The sequence below is a fragment of the Leucoraja erinacea genome, chromosome 4 (genome assembly GCF_028641065.1).
Source record: "Leucoraja erinacea ecotype New England chromosome 4, Leri_hhj_1, whole genome shotgun sequence".
NCBI classification, from domain to species: domain Eukaryota; kingdom Metazoa; phylum Chordata; class Chondrichthyes; order Rajiformes; family Rajidae; genus Leucoraja; species Leucoraja erinaceus.
This window is the reverse complement of record NC_073380.1, coordinates 4,367,420-4,387,010: the sequence shown is the minus strand read 5'-3', so window position 1 is coordinate 4,387,010 and position 19,591 is coordinate 4,367,420. Positions and strand designations below refer to the sequence as shown.

Below are 19,591 nucleotides of genomic sequence, written 5' to 3'. Positions count from 1 at the left end.
GTTGGTCGGCATGGGCATGTTGGGCCGAAGGGCCTGTTTCCACACCGTACGACTCTACAACCCTGACAGGGTTGGCAGATGCTCAGTCCAATGAAGTGGGAAGTCTTAGCGCTCAGGGAGTGAGAATGAGAGACATTTGGTGATTGGGAAGAGAATGCGGGGTCTATAGAAGAACAAGGAATAGGTGACGTTTCAGGTGGGTCCCTTCTTCAGTGAGAGCCTGGGGAAAGCGAAATGAGAGATATAGAACAAATGGACAGGACTTTCATTTGTCCCATGTCTTTAGTCTCCCTCTCTCCTGTCTCTCGGTCTGAAGAAGGGTCTCCACCCAAAACATCACCCATTCCTTTCCCTCAGAGATGTTGCCTGACCCGCTGAGTTACTCCAGCACTCTGTGAAACGTCTCCTATCCACATTCTCCAGAGATGCTGCCTGACCCGCTGAGTTACTCCAGCACTCTGTGAAACGTCGCCTATCCACATTCTCCAGAGATGCTGCCTGTCCCGCTGAGTTACTCCAGCACTCTGTGAAACGTCACGTATCCATGTTCTCCACAGATGCTGCCTGACCCGCTGAGTTACTCCAGCACTCTGTGAAACGTCACCTATCCATGTTCTCCACAGACGCTGCCTGACCCGCTGAGTTACTCCAGCACTCTGTGTCTGTCTGCGATGTAAACCTGCATCTGCGGTTACTAACACGCCTAATGACATGTTGTCCCACCAGGTGGTATCACGCTAACCTCACGCGGCTCCAGGCAGAACACATGTTGATGCGTGTGCCACGGGATGGGGCGTTCCTGGTGCGCATGAGGAACGAGGCCAACTCCTACGCCATCTCCTTCCGGTGAGTGACCAACATCAGTCGGCGGTGCTGGCTCGAAGGGCTGAATGGTCTACTCCTGCACCTATAGTCTATTGTCAGTCACACCCTCACATCGACTCAACAAGCCTTCGCCCCAGCGGCATGAATAGTGACTTCTCTAACTTGAAGTAACCCTTGCTCTCCCTCTCTCCCCAGCACTCCCCATTCCCAGTTCTCCCACCAGTCTGACTGTTCCCCTGAATACATTCTATCTCTGTCAGCTTCCTTGTCACTTTCTCCTAGCTAACAATGATCTAGTCTACATTTTCCTTGATATTTGTCCACTTTGATCTGTCCTTTTCACACCTTATCCTTACATATCTCTATGTCTCTATTGTGTGCAGTTTTGGTCTCCAAATTTGAGGAAGGACATTCTTGCTATTGAGGGAGTGCAGCGCAGGTTCACCAGGTTAATTCCCGGGATGGCGGGAATGTCATCTGCTGAGAGAATGGAGCGGCTGGGCTTGTATTCACTGGAATTTAGAAGGATGAGAGGGATTTCTTATTGAAACATATAAGATTGTTAAGGGTTTGGACACGCCAGAGGCAGGAAACATGTTTCCGATGTTGGGGGAGTCCAGAACCAGGGGCCACAGTTTAAGAATAAGGGGTAAGCCATTTAGAACGGAGGTGAGGAAACATTTTTTCATACAGAGAGTTGTGAGTCTGTGGAATTCTCTGCCTCAGAGGGTGGTGGCCGGTTCTCTGGATACTTTCAAGAGAGAGCTAGATAGAGCTCTTAAGTATAGCGGAGTCAGGGGATATGGGGAGAAGGCAGCAACGAGGCACTGATTGTGGATGATCAGCCATGATCACATTGAATGGCGGTGCTGGCTCTAAGGGCCGAATGGCCTACTCCTGCACCTATTGTCTATTGTCTCCCTCTCCCTGACTCTCAGTCTGAAGAAGATTCGACCCGAAACATCACCCATTCTTTCTGGCCAAAGATGCTGCCTGACCCACTGAGTTACTCCAGCATTTTGTGTCTATCTTCGGTGTAAACCAGCATCTGCAGTTCCCTCCTGCACATGTTTATAAGGGATAGGACCAGAATTAGGCCATTCAGCCCATCAAATCCACTCCGACATTCAATCATGGCTGATCTATCTTTGCCTCTCAACCCCATTCTCCTGCCTTCTCCCCATAACCCCTGACACCCGTACTAATCAAGAATCTATCTATCTCTGCCTTAAAATGATCCACTGACTTGTGGCCTCCACAGCCTTCTGTAGCAAATAATTCCACAGATTCCTCATCTCCTCATCTCCATCCTAAAGGAACATCCTTTAATTCAGAGGCTGTGACCTCTAGTCCTAGACTCTCCCACTATTGGAAACATCCTCAACACATCCACTCTATCCAGACAATAGACAATAGGTGCAGGAGTAGGTCATTCGGCCCTTCGAGCCAGCACCGCCATTCAATGTGATCATGGCTGATCATCCACAATCAGTATCCCGTTCCTGCCTTCTCCCCATATCCCCTGAATCCGCTATCTTTAAGAACCCTATCTAGCTCTCTCTTGAAAGTATCCAGAGAACTGACCTCCACCGCTCTCTGTGGCAGAGAATTCCACAGACCATTAGTCATGCTTGGACTAACATCTTTATCCACTGCACTGGTGTGACTAGTGGGGGAACCTTGGCCATTGGTGGAGGTAGACAACCTTTGTGAAGGTCTAGCCCAAGGCGATGGTCACAGCCCACAGAGTGAACAGCCCAGCAATGAGGTCCACCTGAACCACGTTCACCAGCTCCATCCCCAACACCCGGTGGCAAGGAGCGTGGGATAAAGGGCGGTCACGGTGGTGCAGCGGTAGAGTTGCTGCCTCACAGCGCCGGAGATCCTGATTCTATCCTGACTACGGGTGCTGTCTGTACGGAGTTTGTACGTTCTCCCCGTGACCTGCGTGGGTTTTCTCCGAGATCTTCGGTTTCCTCCCACACTCCAACGACGTGCAGGTTTGTAGGTTAATTGGCTTGGTGTAAATGTAAATTGTCCCTAGTGTGTGTAGGATAATGTTAATGTGCGGGGATCGCTGGTCGGTGCGGACTCAATGGGCCGAAGGGCCTGTATCCACACTGTATCTCTAAACTAAACTAAAACACCCATCATCCTGAGCAGAACCTTCACAGAAATCATTCCCATCTACCTTGTACCTTGATGCCAGTGTTTACTTTAACTCCTTGGCCTACAGAGTCTACGATCACTCACCCGCTCACACTAGTTTAGTTTAGTTTACTCTAGAGATACAAAGTTACATAAATCATTAGACTATTTATAGACTTTAGAGATACAGCATGGAAACAGACCCTTCAGCCCAACAAGTCCACACCGACCAGCAATCCCCACACACTGACACTATCACACACACACACACACACACACACACACACACACACACACACACACACACACACACACGCACACACACACACACACACACGCACACACACATCACACACACACACACACACACACACACACACACACACACACACACACACACACACACACGCACACACACACACACACACACACACACACACACACACACACACACTGACACTATACCACACACACACACACACTATCACACACACACATACACACACACACACACACACACGCACACACACACACACACACACACACACACACACACACACACACACACACACACACACACACACACACACACACACACACACACACACACACACACTAGGGACAATTTACAATTTTACAAAAGCCAATTAACCTGTAAACCTGCACGTCTCTGGAGTGTGGGAGGAAACCGGAGCACCCGGAGAAAACCCACGCAGTTCACGGGGAGAACGCACAAACTCCGTACAGACAGCACCCATAGTCAGGATGGAACCCGGGTCTCTGGTGCCATGAGGCAGCAACTCTACCGCTGCGCCACACTCTATGGCCATTGAGTTGTGAGATCTTTAGAGAATGTGGTTCTCTTGACATGAGCCAGTATAATGCCAATAGCAGGCAGTACAGTTTCACTTTAGTTTATTGTCACGTGTACCGAGGTACAGTGAAAAGTTTTTTCTGCATGCTAACCAGTCAGCAGAAAGACAATACATGATCCCTGGTCAATTCGTCCCTTCCCACCCACACCACCCCCTCTCCTAGCACTTTCCCTTGCAACCGCAAGAATTGTTACACTTGTCGCTTTACCTCCCCCCTTGACTCCATCCAAGGACCCAAGCATCTTTCCAGGTGAGGCAGGGGTTCACCTGCACCTCCTCCAACCTCATCTATTGCATCCGCTGCTCTAGATGTCAGCTGTTCTGCATCGGTGAGACCAAGCGTAGGCTTGGCGATCGCTTCGCCCAAAACCTCCGCTCGATCCTCATTAACCAACCTGATCTCCTGGTGGCTCAGCACTTCAACTCCCCCTCCCATTCCGAATCCGACCTTTCTGTCTTGGGCCTCCTCCATGGCCAGAGTGAGTCCCACCGTAAATTGGAGGAGCAGTCCCTCATATTTCGCTTGGGCAGTTTACACCCCGGCAGTATGAACAATGACTTCTCCAATTTCAGGTAGTCCCTGCTTTCTCCCTCCTTCCCCTCCCATTCCCAGCTCTCCCACAGCCCACTGTCTCTGCCACTTCCTTTCTTCTTCCCGCCCCTCCTCCCCCACCCTCACATCAGTCTGAAGAAGGGTCTCGACACGAAACGTCACCCATTTCCTTCGCTCCATAGATACTGCTGCACCCGCTGAGTTTCTCCAGCATTTTTGTCTACCTTCGATTTTCCAGCATCTGCAGTTCTTTCCTACACATGATTACAATCGACCCGTCCACAGTGGACAGATACACGATAAGGGAATAACGTTTAGTGCAAGGTAAAGCCAGTAAAGTCCGATCAAGGATAGTCCGTGGGTCACCAATGAGGTAGATAGTAGTTCAGCACTGCTCTCTGGTTGTGGTACGATGGTTCAGTTGCCTGATAACAGCTGGGAAGAAACTGTCCCTGAATCTGGAGGTGTGTGTTTTCACACTTCTATCATAGATAAAGTAAGAAATGTTTCTGTAGGAGTAGAGGTTTAATAGCGCGGAGCGATTGTAATGTGTGAATGTGGATCTGCTTCTGTGGCCGGCTCACAACTAGTTGCCTGGGTGAGGATCCGTCTTGGCCTTGCGGTTGGTCCGTGTGTGAATGATGAGAGTTTGTTGGGGTGATGTCCACCTTGTGTGTGATCTCCAGGGCAGAGGGCAAGATCAAACACTGCCGTATCCAGCAGGAGGGTCGCCTCTTCATGCTGGGCAGCTCGGCCGAGTTTGAGAGCCTGGTCGACCTGGTCAACTACTACGAGAAGCACTCGCTGTATCGCAAGATGAAGCTTCGCTACCCCATCAACGAGGAGACGCTGGAGAAGATGGGAACCACGGTAAGTGGGCATGAGATCGGCGCTCCTACACTCTCTCTCTACCCTTGCAATACCATACCAACGTTGCCAGGACTAGAGGGTGTGAGCTATAGGGAGACTTGACTAGGCTGGGTCTCTATTCCATGGAGCGCAGGAGGATGAGGGGAGATCTTATAGACATATACAAAATCATGAGAGGAATAGATCGGGTAGATGCATACAGTCTCTTGCCCAGAGTAGGGGAATCGAGGACCAGAGGACATAGGTTCAAGGTGAAGGGGAAAAGATTTAATAGGAACCTGAGGGGTAACTTTTTCACACAAAGGGTGGTGGGTGTATGGAACAAGCTGCCAGAGGAGGTAGTTGAGGCTGGGACTATCCTATCATTTAAGAAACAGTTTGACAGGTACATGGATAGGACAGGTTTGGAGGGATATGGAAGCTGAAGCTGGGGCATTGTTGGCCGGTGTGGGCGAGTTGGGCCGAAGGGCCTGTTTCCACGCTGTATCACTCTATGACTAATAGAATAAAGGGGGGACCTCATTGAAATGTACAGAATTTGGGCCCCATATCTGAGGAAGGATGTGCTGGCTCTGGAGAGGGTCCAGAGGAGGTTTACAAGAATGATCCCAGGAATGAGTGGGTTAACATATGATGAGCGTTTGTCGGCACTGGGCCTGTACTCTCAGGAGTTTAGAAGAATGAGGGGGGGACCTCATTGAAACATACAGAATAGTGAAAGGCTTGGATAGAGTGGATGTGGAGAGGATGTTTCCACAAGTGGGAGAGTCTAGAACTACAAGTCACAGCCTCAGAATTAATGGACTTTCTTTTAGGAAGGAGATGAGGAGAAATTTCTTAGTCTCAGGGTGGTGAATCTGTGGAAATCTTTGCCACAGACGGCTGTGGAGGAGAGTCAGTGGATATTTTTAAGGCAGAGATAGATAGATTCTTGATTAGTACGGGTGTCAGAAGTTACGGGGAGAAGGCAGGAGAATGGGGTTAGGAGGGGGAGATAGATCAGCCATGATTGAATGGTGGAGTGGACTTGATGGTCCGAATGGCCTAATTCTACTCCTATCACCTATGGCCCATGAATTCGGCCTAGGCGGAATGTTCCGGTACTGTCGGACTCCTCTCAGCTGCCATGACCTGTGTTGGCCTGGCAACAGGGATAATCCAGGAAGGCTCTGGACCCAAGGAGGCCGAAACATCGGTGATGGACATGTATCAGTGAAATCTGTGAAACATAAGCGAGCTCCCGCCAAACGCATCCATCATCAGACCAAACATCTGGTGCAAACATCTGAGGATTTCAGGGTGACAACACAACAGTGCTGTATAAGAAGGAACTGCAGATGCTGGAAACATGGAAAGTAGACAAAAAATGCTGGGAAGAATTTGAAGAAGGGTCTCGACCCGAAACGTTGCCTACTCCATTTCTCCACAGATGCTGCCTCACCCGCTGAGTTTCTGCAGCATTTTTTGTCTACCGCCAACACTTCTGAGTGAGTACTGTACTGAACTGTCCTTGCCAAGACCTGAGGGTGTGAACAATTTGGACAGGTACTTGAGAAGATAGCGTTTAGAGGACTATGGCCCCATCGTGAGTGCTGGAGCAACTCTTCAGTCGATGCGATTATCTTAGATGTACATCTTGGTTGGCATGGATAAATTGGGATGTCGGTCCTTGGAGATACAGTGCGTAAACACGCCCTTCGGCCCACTGAGTCCACGCTGACCAACGATTCCTCTACACTAGCTCAATCCTACACACTAGGGACAATGTACAGAAGCCAATTAACCTACAAACCCGCACGTTAGATTGTGGGAGGAAACCGGAGCTCCTGGAGAAAAACCCACGAGGTCACGGGGAGAACGTGCAAACTCCGTACAGATAGCACCCGCAGTCGGGATGGAACCCGGGTCTCTGGTGCCGTGAGGTAGCAACTCTACCGCTGCACAGCTGTTCCATGAGTCTGGGACAAGCTAGAACTTCATTTTCTTTCACGTTTACCAGGAGTATTTCTTGTGGTCCCGCTGGAAAGAACCATTGGCAGTGAAATTCCCTCTACAGATGCTGCCCGACCTGCTGAGTTTCTCCAGCACTTTGTGCTTTGATCATTTGTCATTAGTTTGACAACGCCACTGATCAAAGACAAACTTGGACAATAGACAATAGGTGCAGGAGTAGGCCATTCGGCCCTTCGAGCCAACACTGCCATTCAACGTGATCATGGCTGATCACCCCCAATCAGTACCCCGTTCCTGCCTTCTCCCCATATCCCCTGACTCCGCTATCTTTAAGAGCCCTATCTAGCTCTGTCTTGAAAGTTTCCAGAGAACCGGCCTCCACCGCCCTCTGAGGCAGACAGATTCACAACTCCCTGTGTGAAAAGGTTTTTCCTTGTCTCCGTTCTAAATGGCTTACCCCTTATTCTAAAACTGTGGCCCCTGGTTCTGGATTCCCCCAACATCGGGAACATGTTTCCTGCCTCTAGCGTGTCCAAACCCTTAATAATTTCATGTGTTTCAATAAGAAACCCTCTCATCCTTCTAAACTCCAGTGTGTACAAGCCCAGCTGCTCCATTCTCTCAGCATATGACAGTCCCGCTATCCCGGGAATTAACCTTGTAAACCTTCGCTGCACTCCCTCAATAGCAAGAATGTCCTTCCTCAAATTAGGGGACCAAAACTGCACACAATACTCCAGGTGTGGTCTCACTAGGGCCCTGTACAACTGCAAAAGGACCTCTTTTCTCCTATACTCGACTCCTCTTGTAATGAAGGCCAACATGCTATTTGCTTTCTTCACTGCCTGCTGTACCTGCATGCTTACTTTCATAGACTGATGAACAAGGACCCCCAGATCTCGTTGTACTTCCCCTTTTCCCAACTTGACACCATTTAGATAATAATCTGCCTTCCTGTTTTTGCTACCAAAGTGGATAACCTCACATTTATCCACAGACTTAGATGTTGTGTCACCAGCCTTGTGACCAAGGTGATGATAAAGAATATGAAAGTATTTTGCCACAGCGGTAGAGTTGCTGCCTCACAGCGCCAGAGACTCGGGTTCCATCCTGACCTCAGGTGCTGTCTGTACAGAGTTTGTGCGTTCTCCCCGTAACCTGCGTGGGTTTTCTCCGGGTGCTCCGGTTTCCTCCCACACTCCAAAGACGTACGGGTTTATAGGTTACTTGGCTTTGGTAAAGATTATAACTTGTCCCTAGTGTGTGTAGGATAGTGTTTCACTGTACCTCAGTACACGTGACAATAAACTAAACTAGACTAGACTAGACTAAACTAATAACGTTAGTGTGTGGGGATCGCTGGTTGGGGTGCGGACTCTGTGGGCCGAAGGGCATGTTTCCGTGCTGTATCTCTATTGATGAACAAGGAATGACAACTGTTCACATTGACCCTGGGTACTTCTCTTTCACACATGGTCATCGCAGTCTCTCTGACTACCGGTTATTCACCTTGCTTTCAGGAGCTGGACTATGGAGCCTTGTACGAGATGAGGACACCACACTTCTACGTAGAAGCCAATAAGATGCCAACAGTAAGGGTAAGACCCAGACTCTTGGTCGTGTGGTGGTTGTGGTGGGTGTGGGAGGAGGTCAGTGCTTGGTCCTAGTGAGGGGCTGAGATGTTTCAGTTGGGAGAGGCTTCATGCTGAGGGCCCTAGTCAGCAGATGCACCCTGACCACAGACTACCCCTTAGAACATGGTACAACACAGGAACACAGTGTCTGTGCCGAACCTGATGCCAAGATCAACTGATCTCCTCTGCCTGCATGTGATCCGTATCCCTCCATTCCCTGCATATCCATGTGCCTGTCTAAAAGCCTCTTAAACACCACTATGGTATCTGCCTCAGGCACAGCTTTTTCCCCTCTGTTATCAGGTATCTGAACGGGGTGAGAAGTTGCAACCTTCACGTGGTCCACCTTGTTTCGACGAACGCCATCAATCAGATGATCAAATAGAACAACTTTAGGCTGGCTGTGCATGCCATATGCAAGAGGAAGAAGGCATCTGAACGGCACCCACCAATACCTTGCCCCCCACATCTCCTGTAAACCTTGCCCCTCTCACCTGAAAGCTGCGCCCCCTAGTGTTGGACACCCTGCGGGGAAAAAGGTTGTGACTGTCGACCTTGTCTGTGCCCCTTCGTGATGCGACTCATTGGTTGGGTCTCTCCACAGGTTGGGTTGGAAACTTGGTGGGGAAGGGAAGGTCGTACTTCATCCCTGCTGGTGCCAGATGCCACTGTGCTGCACCCCAGTCTCAGTGCACCATTGCATTGTCTGAGGGGGCTGTGACTCCCTGCCTGACAGGGGGGGGGTGTCACGGCGCCACTGATCCCTAACGCAGGTGAAGACCTCAACACCAATTGGATAGGTCTGAATAACCGTCCCAACGCCAAACATCACCTGTGCAGGAAGGAACTGCAGATGCTGGTTCAGACCAAAGATGAATATAAAGTGTTGGAGTAACTCAGCGGGTCAAGCAGCTCTGGAGATGTCTGAAGAAGAGTTCCGACCCGAATCGTCACCTATTCATGTTCTCCGCAGATGCTGCCTGACCCGCTGAGTTACTCCAGCACTCTGTGTCTTTTTTTGGTAAACCAGCATCTGCAGTTCCTTCCTGCACGGGTGATATTCCGGGTCATGATACTTATGGCCTCTAAACCCAACTGTGTAGGGGATGTTCAATTGGTATTCCTTAGTCAGTGTGGACAAGGTGGGCCGAAGGGCCTGTTTCCGTGCTGTACGGCTCTGAAACTCTGTGAGTTGACAACAGAATGGAGGGTGTGTTAGTGCGTGGGTGTGGGTGTGGGTGCGGGTGTGCGTGTGTGTGCGTGCGTGTGTGTGAGCGTGCGTGTGTGTGTGTGTGCGTGTGTGTGTGTTTGTGTGTGCGTGCCTGCGTGCGTGTGCATGTGTGTGTGTGTGTGTGTGTGTGTGTGTGTGAGTGTGTGTGTGGGTGTGTGTGTGCGTGTGTGTGTGTGTGTGTGTGTGTGTGCGTGTGTGCACATGTGTGTGTGTGTGCGCGCTTGTGTGTGTGCGTGTGTGTGTGTGCGCGCGTGCGTGTGTGTGTATGCGCTTGTGTGTGTGTGTGAGAGTGTGTGTGCGCGCGCTTGTGTGTGTGTGCGCGTGCGCTGTGTGCGTGCGCAGGTGTGTGTGCGTGTGTGTGTGTGAGTGGGTGTGGGTGTGTGTGCGTGTGCGGGTGTGTGTGTGTGTGTGTGTGTGTGTGTGTGTGTGTGTGTGTGTGTGTGTGTGTGTGTGTGTGTGTGTGTGTGTGTGTGTATGCGCTTGTGTATGTGTGTGTGCGTGTGTGTGTGCGTGTGTGTGCGCGGGTGTGTACGGGTGTGTGCGTGTGTGTGTGTGTGTGCGTGCGTGTGTGTGCGTGGGTGTGTGTGCGCTTGTGCGTACGTGTGCGTGCGTGTGTGTGCGTGTGTCCCCCCAGTGACTCTAGTCTCTGCTCTCTCTCTCTCTCTCCCAGTGCTCGGTGAAGGCCTTGTACGACTACAAGGCCCAGCGGGAGGATGAGCTGTCCTTCTGCAAGCAGGCCCTGATCCACAACGTGGACAAGCAGGAGGGGGGCTGGTGAGTCTGCTTCATGTCTCTGTGTCTCCCTCTGCCCTGATTCTCAGTCTGAACAAAGGTCTCCACCCCAAACCTCTCCTATTCCTTCTCTCAAGATATTTGTCTTAGTTAAGTTTAGAGATACAGGGCAGAAACTGGCCCTTCAGCCCACAGATTCCACACCAACCAGCGATCCCCGCACACTAACATTATCCTACACACACAAGCAACAATTTACATTTATACCAAGCCAATTAACCTACAAACCTGTGGATTGTGGGAGGAAACCGGAGATGGATTATCACAGAATGATACTGCGTAGAAACAGGCCCTTCGGCCCAACTTGCCCACAACGGCCAACATGTCCCAGCTACACTAGTCTCACCTGCCTGCGTTTGGTCCACATCCCTCCAAACCTGTCCTATCCATGTACCTGTCTAACTTCTTCTTAAACGATGGGATAGTCCCAGCTTCAACTATCTCCTCTGGCAGCTTGTTCCATACACCCACCTGTGTGAAGAAGTTACCCTTCAGGCTCCTATTAAATCTTTTCCCCTTCAACTTAAACCTCTGGTCCTCGATTCCCCTATTTTGGGCATCTACCCGATATATTCCTCTCATGAGTTTGTCTTTTTTTTTTTTTAATATTTTATTTTATTAGAAGTAAGTACAGTCATATGGCACCAAAGTGCCTAATATATATTTTCATAATACATTTTATGTACAACTTCTTTTTTTTTTGTTACATTGAAAAAAGATGAGAATAAGAAAAAGAAGTTAGATAGTAAAGGATAGAAAGATGTGAAATATATAGTGCGTGAAGAAAGAGAACGAGTAAATGAAGAAAGTTGAGAGAGAAAATAGAGAAAAGAAAAGGAGATCATTATTTATAGTCTTGACCAACCCTCGTCCAGTCCTGAAACAGTTATTTTTTACAATTGTGTTGCACCATATGATTCCAAAAAAACGACGAATGGAGACCAACTCGTTATGAATTGGTCTGATTTATCCATTAGGAGGAATCGCATTTCCTCAAGATGAGCGGTGTCCAACATACTTGCAATCCACATTTTAAGCGTTGGTATTGATGTACCCTTCCAAAATTTAAGTATTAATTTTTTTGCTATTATTAAACCATAGTTAAGGAATAGATTTTGAGATGTGTTCAATTTATTCCCATCTTCCATTAAACCAAATATAATCATTTCAGTATTAGGTTCCATTCTTGTCTTGAATAATTTTGTAAGTATTTCAAAAATATCATTCCAAAATCTATAAAGTTTTATGCAGGAAACTAAGGAGTGTGTTATAGTTGCCTTTTGGGCTAGACATTTATCACGTGGCGGATATATTTGGATAAAATTTGTTCAATCTTGTTTTTGAATAATATAATCTATGTATAATTTTAAATTGAATGAGTTTGTCTTAATAAGATCTCAAAGAAAACCCACGCGGTCACAGGGAGAACATACAAACTCCACACAGACAATAGACAATACACAATAGGTGCAGGAGTAGGCCATTCGACCCTTCGTGTTAGCACCGCCATTCACTGTGATCATGGCTGATCATCCCCAATCAGTACCCCGTTCCTGCCTTCTCCCCATAACCCCTGACTCCATTATCTTTAAGAGCCCTATCGAGTTCTCTCTTGAAAGCACCCAGAGAACCGCCCTCTGGGGCAGAGAATTCCACAGACTCACAAATCTCTGTGTGAAAAAGTGTTTCCTCGTCTCCGTTCTAAATGGCTTGCCCCTTATTCTTAAACTGAGGCCCCTGGTTCTGGACTCCCCCAACATCGGAAACATGTTTCCTGCCTCTAGCGTGTCCAAACCCTTCATAATCTTATATGTTTCAATAAGATTCCCTCTCATCCTTCTAAACTCCAGAGTGTACAAGCCCAGCTGCTGAATTCTCTCAGCACCCATAGTCAAGATGGAACCCGGGTCTCTGGCGCTGTGCGGCAGCAACTCTACCGCTGCCTGACCCGCTGAGTTACTCCAGCGTTTAGTGTCTACCTTTACTGTAATCCAGCACCTGCACTTCGTCCCTGCACTGATTCATGTTCCACTGATTGAAACATAGAAACATAGAAATTAGGTGCAGGAGTAGGCCATTCGGCCCTTCGAGCCTGCACCGCCATTCAATATGATCATGGCTGATCATCCAACTCAGTATCCCGTACCTGCCTTCTCTCCATACCCTCTGGTCCCCTTAGCCACAAGGGCCACATCTAACTCCCTCTTAAATATAGCCAATGAACTGGCCTCAACTACCCTCTGTGGCAGAGAGTTCCAGAGATTCACCACTCTCTGTGTGAAAAAAGTTTTTCTCATCGCGGTTTTAAAGGATTTCCCCCTTATCCTTAAGCTGTGACCCCTTGTCCTGGACTTCCCCAACATCGGGAACAATCTTCCTGCATCTAGCCTGTCCAACACCTTAAGAATTTTGTAAGTTTCTATAAGATCCGCTCTCAATCTCCTAAATTCTAGAGAGTATAAACCAAGTCTATCCAGTCTTTCTTCATAAGACATCCTGACATCCCAGGAATCAGTCTGGTGAACCTTCTCTGTACTCCCTCTATGGCAATAATGTCCTTCCTCAGATATGGAGACCAAAACTGTACGCAATACTCCAGGTGTGGTCTCACCAAGACCCTGTACAACTGCAGTAGAACCTCCCTGCTCCTATACTCAAATCCTTTTGCTATGAAAGCTAACATACCATTCGCTTTCTTCACTGCCTGCTGCACCTGCATGCCTACTTTCAATGACTGGTGTACCATGCCACCCAGGTCTCGCTGCATCTCCCCTTTTCCTAATCGGCCACCATTTAGATAATAGTCTGCTTTCCTGTTTTTGCCACCAAAATGGATAACCTCACATTTATCCACATTAGACTGCATCTGCCAAACATTTGCCCACTCACCCAGCCTATCCAAGTCACCTTGCAGTCTCCTAGCATCCTCCTCACAGCTAACACTGCCCCCCCCAGCTTAGTGTCATCCGCAAACTTGGAGATATTGCCTTCAATTCCCTCATCCAGATCATTAATATATATTGTAAATAGCTGGGGTCCCAGCACTGAGCCTTGCGGTACCCCCCTAGTCACTACCCGCCATTGTGAAAACGACCCGTTTATTCCTACTCTTTGCTTCCTGTTTGGCAGCCAGTTCTCTATCCACATCAATACTGAACCCCCAATGCCGTGTGCTTTATGTTTGTATACTAATCTCTTATGTGGGACCTTGTCGAAAGCCTTCTGAAAGTCCAGATACACCACATCCACTGGTTCTCCCCTATCCACGCTACTAGTTACATCCTCGAAAAATTCTATATGATTCGTCAGACATGATTTACCTTTCGTAAATCCATGCTGACTTTGTCTAATGATTTCACCACTTTCCAAATGTGCTGCTATCCCATCTTTAATAACCGACTCTAGCAGTTTCCCCACTACCGATGTTAGACTAACTGGTCTGTAATTCCCCGTTTTCTCTCTCCCTCCCTTCTTAAAAAGTGGGGTTACGTTTGCTACCCACCAATCTTCAGAAACTACTCCAGAATCTAAAGAGTTTTGAAAGATTATTACTAATGCATCCACTATTTCTGGAGCTACTTCCTTAAGTACCTGGGATGCAGCCTATCTGGGCCTGGGGATTTATCGGCCTTTAATCCATTCAATTTACCCAACACCACTTCCCGACTAAGCTGGATTTCACTCAATTCCTCCAACTCCTTTGATCCGCGGTCCCCTGCTATTTCCGGCAGTTTATTTAGACTGTACTGGACTGTACTAGACTACTGTACTAGATTGTACTAGACTGTACTGTACTGTACTGTACTGCACTAGACTTACTAGACTGTACTGTACTAGACTGTACTGTACTAGACTGTACTAGACTGTACTAGACTGTATTGTACTAGACTGTACTGTACTAGAGTGTACTGGACTGTACTGTACTAGACTGTACTGTACTGTACTAGACTGTACTGGACTGTACTAGACTGTACTGTACTGGACTGTACTGGACTGTACTGTACTGTACTAGACTGTACTAGACTACTGTACTAGACTGTACTGTACTAGACTGTACTAGGACTGTACTGGACTGGACTGTACTAGGCTGTACTAGACTGTACTGGACTGTACTGGACTGTACTGGACTGTACTGGACTGTACTAGACTGTACTAGACTGTACTGGACTGTACTGGACTGTACTGGACTGTACTAGACTGTACTGTACTAGACTGTACTGGACTGTACTAGACTGTACTGTACTAGACTGTACTGTACTAGACTGTACTGGACTGTACTGGACTAGACTGGACTGTACTGAACTGTACTAGACTGCACTGGACTGTACTGTACTAGACTGCACTGTACTAGACTGTACTGGACTGTACTGTACTAGACTGTACAAGACTGTACTGGACTGTACTGTACTGTACTAGACTGTACTGGACTGTACTAGACTGTACTGGACTGTACTGGACTGTACTAGACTGTACAAGACTGTACTGGACTGTACTGTACTGTACTGTACTAGACTGTACGGTACTAGACTGTACTGTACTAGACTGTACTGTACTAGACTGTACTGGACTGTACTGGACTGTACTGGACTGTACTAGACTGTACTGTACTGTACAAGACTGTACTGTACTGTACTAGACTGTACTGGACTGTACTGTACTAGACTGTACTGGACTGTAGTAGACTACTGTACTAGACTGTACTAGACTGTACTGTACTAGACTGTAATGTACTGGACTGTACTGGACTAGACTACTAGACTACTGTACTGGACTGTACTGTACTGTGCTGTACTAGACTGTACTGGACTGTACTGTACTGGACTGTACTAGACTGGACTGTACTGGACTGTACTGGACTGTACTAGACTGGACTGTACTGGACTGTACTGGACTGTACTAGACTGGACTGGACTGTACTGTACTAGACTGTACTAGACTGTACTGGACTGTACTGTACTAGACTGTACTAGACTGTACTGGACTGTACTGTACTACTGGACTAGACTGGACTGTACTAGACTGTACTGGACTGTACTGTACTGGACTGTACTGGACTGTACTGTACTGGACTGTACTAGACTGGACTGTACTAGACTGTACTGTACTGGACTGTACTGGACTGTACTGTACTGGACTGTACTGACTGGACTGTACTGGACTGTACTGGACTGTACTGTACTGGACTGTACTAGACTGGACTGTACTAGACTGTACTGTACTGGACTGTACTGGACTGTACTGTACTGGACTGTACTAGACTGGACTGTACTGGACTGTACTGGACTGTACTGTACTGGACTGTACTAGACTGGACTGTACTAGACTGTACTGTACTGGACTGTACTGGACTGTACTGTACTGGACTGTACTACTGGACTGTACTGGACTGTACTGGACTGGACTGGACTGTACTGTACTGGACTGTACTAGACTGGACTGTACTGGACTGTACTAGACTGTACTGGACTGTACTGGACTGACTGGACTGTACTGTACTGGACTGTACTAGACTGGACTGGACTGTACTGGACTGTACTAGACTGTACTGGACTGTACTGTACTGGACTGTATTAGACTGTACTGGACTGGACTGTACTGTACTGTACTAGACTGCACTGGACTAGACTGGACTAGACTACTAGACTACTGTACTGTACTAGACTATACTGGACTGTGCTAGACTGTACTGTGCTAGACTGTACTGTACTGGACTGTACTGGACTGTACTGTACTGTACTAGACTGTACTGGACTGTACTAGACTGTACTGGACTGGACTGTACTGAAATGTACTAGACTGTACTGTACTGGACTACTGTACTAGACTGTACTGTACTAGACTGTACTGGACTAGACTGGACTAGACTACTGTACTGGACTGTACTGTACTAGACTGTACTGGACTGTACTAGACTGTACTGGTCTGTACTGAACTGTACTAGACTGTACTGTACTAGACTGCACTGTACTAGACTGTACTGGACTGTACTGTACTAGACTGTACTGTACTGTACTAGACTGTACTGTACTGTACTATACTGTACTGTACTGTACTGGACTGTACTGTACTGTACTGTACTAGACTGTACTAGACTGTACTGTACTAGACTGTACTGGACTGTACTAGACTACTGTACTAGACTGTACTGTACTGTACTGCACTGTACTAGACTGTACTGTACTGGACTGTACTGTACTGGACTGTACTGGACTGTACTGCACTAGACTGTACTGGACTGTACTAGACTACTGTACTAGACTGTACTGTACTAGACTGTACTAGACTACGTTACTAGACTGTACTAAACTGTACTGTACTAGACTACTGTACTAGACTGTGCTGTACTAGACTGTACTGGACTGTACTGGACTAGACAGGACTAGACTACTGTACTGGACTGTACTGTACTAGACTGTACTGGACTGTACTGAACTGTACTAGACTGTACTGTACTAGACTGTACTGTACTAGACTGTACTGGACTGTACTAGACTGTACTGGACTAGACTGTACTAGACTGTACTAGACTGTACTGTACTAGACTGTACTGGACTAGACTGTACTAGACTGTACTAGACTGTACTAGACTGTACTGTACTGTACTAGACTGTACTAGACTGTACTAGACTGTACTGTACTGTACTAGACTGTACTAGACTGTACTGTACTGTACTAGACTGTACTAGACTGTACTGGACTGTACTGTACTGTACTAGACTGTACTGGACTGTACTAGACTGTACTAGACTGGACTGTACTGTACTAGACTGTACTGTACTGGACTGTACTGTACTGTACTAGACTGTACTAGACTGTACTGTACTGTACTAGACTGTACTAGACTGTACTAGACTACTGTACTGGACTGTACTGTACTGTACTAGACTGTACTGGACTGTACTAGACTGTACTGTACTGTACTGGACTATTGTACTAGACTGTACGGTACTGGACTATACTGTACTGGACTATACTGTACTAGACTGTACTGGAATAGACTGTACTGGACTGTACTAGACTGTACTGGACTGTACTAGACTAGACTAGACTGCCTGTACCAGGGTCAGGGTGAGTCTGTGACGTTGCCGTCTCTCTCTCTGTGCCACCAGGTGGAGAGGGGATTATGGGGGCAAGAAGCAGCTGTGGTTCCCGGCCAATTACGTGGAGGAGACCAGCAACGAGACGGCAGCGGTGGAGCCCGACGGGAGGGTGAGGGGGCAACTGTGAGGGGGGGGTGAATGTGAGGGTGGGGGGGGGTGAGGGGGTGAGTGAGGGGGGGAGTGTGAGGGGGGGTGGGTGAGGGGGTGGGTGAGGCGGGGGTGTGAGGGGGTGGGTGAGAGGGGGGGTGAGGCGGGGGGGGGGTGTGGAGGGGGGGGTGGGGGGGTGGGTGAGGCGGGGGTGTGAGGGGGGGGGTGAGTGAGGGGGGGTGTGGGGGGGTGGGTGAGGAGGGTGGGTGAGGGCGGGGGTGTGGGTGAGGGGGGGGTGAGGGGGTGGGTGAGGAGGGGGGTGTGAGGGGGTGGGTGAGGGGGTGGGTGAGGAGGGGGGGGTGAGTGGGGGGGTGGGGAGGGGGGTGAGGGGGGGTGTGGGGGGGGGTGTGAGGGGGGGGTGAGGGGGTGGGTGAGGGGGGGGGTGTGGGGGGGTGAGGAGGGGGGGGGTGTGAGGGGGTGGGTGAGGGGGGGGGTGAGGGGGGGGTGTGAGGGGGGGGGTGAGGCGGGGGGGTGAGAGGGGGGTGAAGCGGGGTGTGACAAGATGGTGAGAGGGAAGGGGAGGGTGGGGGTGGGGGTGGGTCAGGGCCAGGAGGGGGGTGACCTCCTTCCCATTTATCACCACCTGCTCCCAGCCGAAAACACACACGTTGGTGCCATTAGTACAGAGCAGATCACAGATGTTGCCAAGATAGGAAAGATGTTGTCAAGCTGGAAAAGGTTCAGAGAAGATTTACGAGGATGTTGCCAGGACTAGAGGGTGTGAGCTATAGGGAGAGGTTGAGCAGGCTGGGTCTCTATTCCATGGAGCGCAGGAGGATGAGGGGAGATCTTATAGAGGTGTATAAAATCATGAGAGGAATAGATCAGGTAGATGCACAGAGTCTCTTGCCCAGAGTAGGGGAATCGAGGACCAGAGGACATAGGTTCAAGGTGAAAGGGGAAAAGATTTAATAAGAATCTGAGGGGTCACTTTTTCACACAAAGAGTGGTGGGTGTATGGAACAAGCTGCCAGAGGAGGTAGTTGAGGCTGGGACTATCCCATCGTTTAAAAGACATTTGGACAGGTACATGGATAGGTACATGTGGAGGGCTGTGGGCCGAATGCAGGCAGGTGGGACTTAGATGGGACATGTTGGTCGGCATGGACAAGATTGGATGATGGGTGTGTTACTGTGTTGTGTGACTCTATGAAGTATAAATGTGATGCTACATGAATCCAGATGTGTTTCTGTAACATCTGTTTCTGTTTGTTGTCGCTACAGTCGGTGGAGAACAGTCCACTGGGAAGTTTCCTCAAAGGGTTTATTGATGTTCCGACGTGCTACGTGGGTAAGTCGGCTGCTCAACATCTGTCCAACGTTGACTTTAGTTTAGAGATACAGCGCGGAAACGGCCCACCGAGTCCGTGCCCGCACATTAACACCATCCTACACACACTGGGGACAATTTACATTTACACCAAGCCAATGAACCTACAAACCTGTACGTCTTTGGAGTGTGG

At 48.7% G+C, this 19,591-nt stretch overlaps 1 protein-coding gene across 1 annotated transcript in view; it reads left to right on the top strand.

Moving 5' to 3' along the window:
- LOC129696002 (1-phosphatidylinositol 4,5-bisphosphate phosphodiesterase gamma-1-like) overlaps positions 1 to 19,591 on the top strand; it is a 130,152-nt gene that overhangs the window by 75,608 nt on the left and 34,953 nt on the right. Inside the window, exons 17-22 of the mRNA XM_055633422.1 lie at positions 653 to 846; positions 5,088 to 5,271; positions 8,745 to 8,822; positions 10,760 to 10,863; positions 17,991 to 18,090; positions 19,353 to 19,419. Coding sequence (XP_055489397.1) covers positions 653 to 846; positions 5,088 to 5,271; positions 8,745 to 8,822; positions 10,760 to 10,863; positions 17,991 to 18,090; positions 19,353 to 19,419 — 727 coding nt within the window. The remainder of the gene's footprint in view (positions 1 to 652; positions 847 to 5,087; positions 5,272 to 8,744; positions 8,823 to 10,759; positions 10,864 to 17,990; positions 18,091 to 19,352; positions 19,420 to 19,591) is intronic.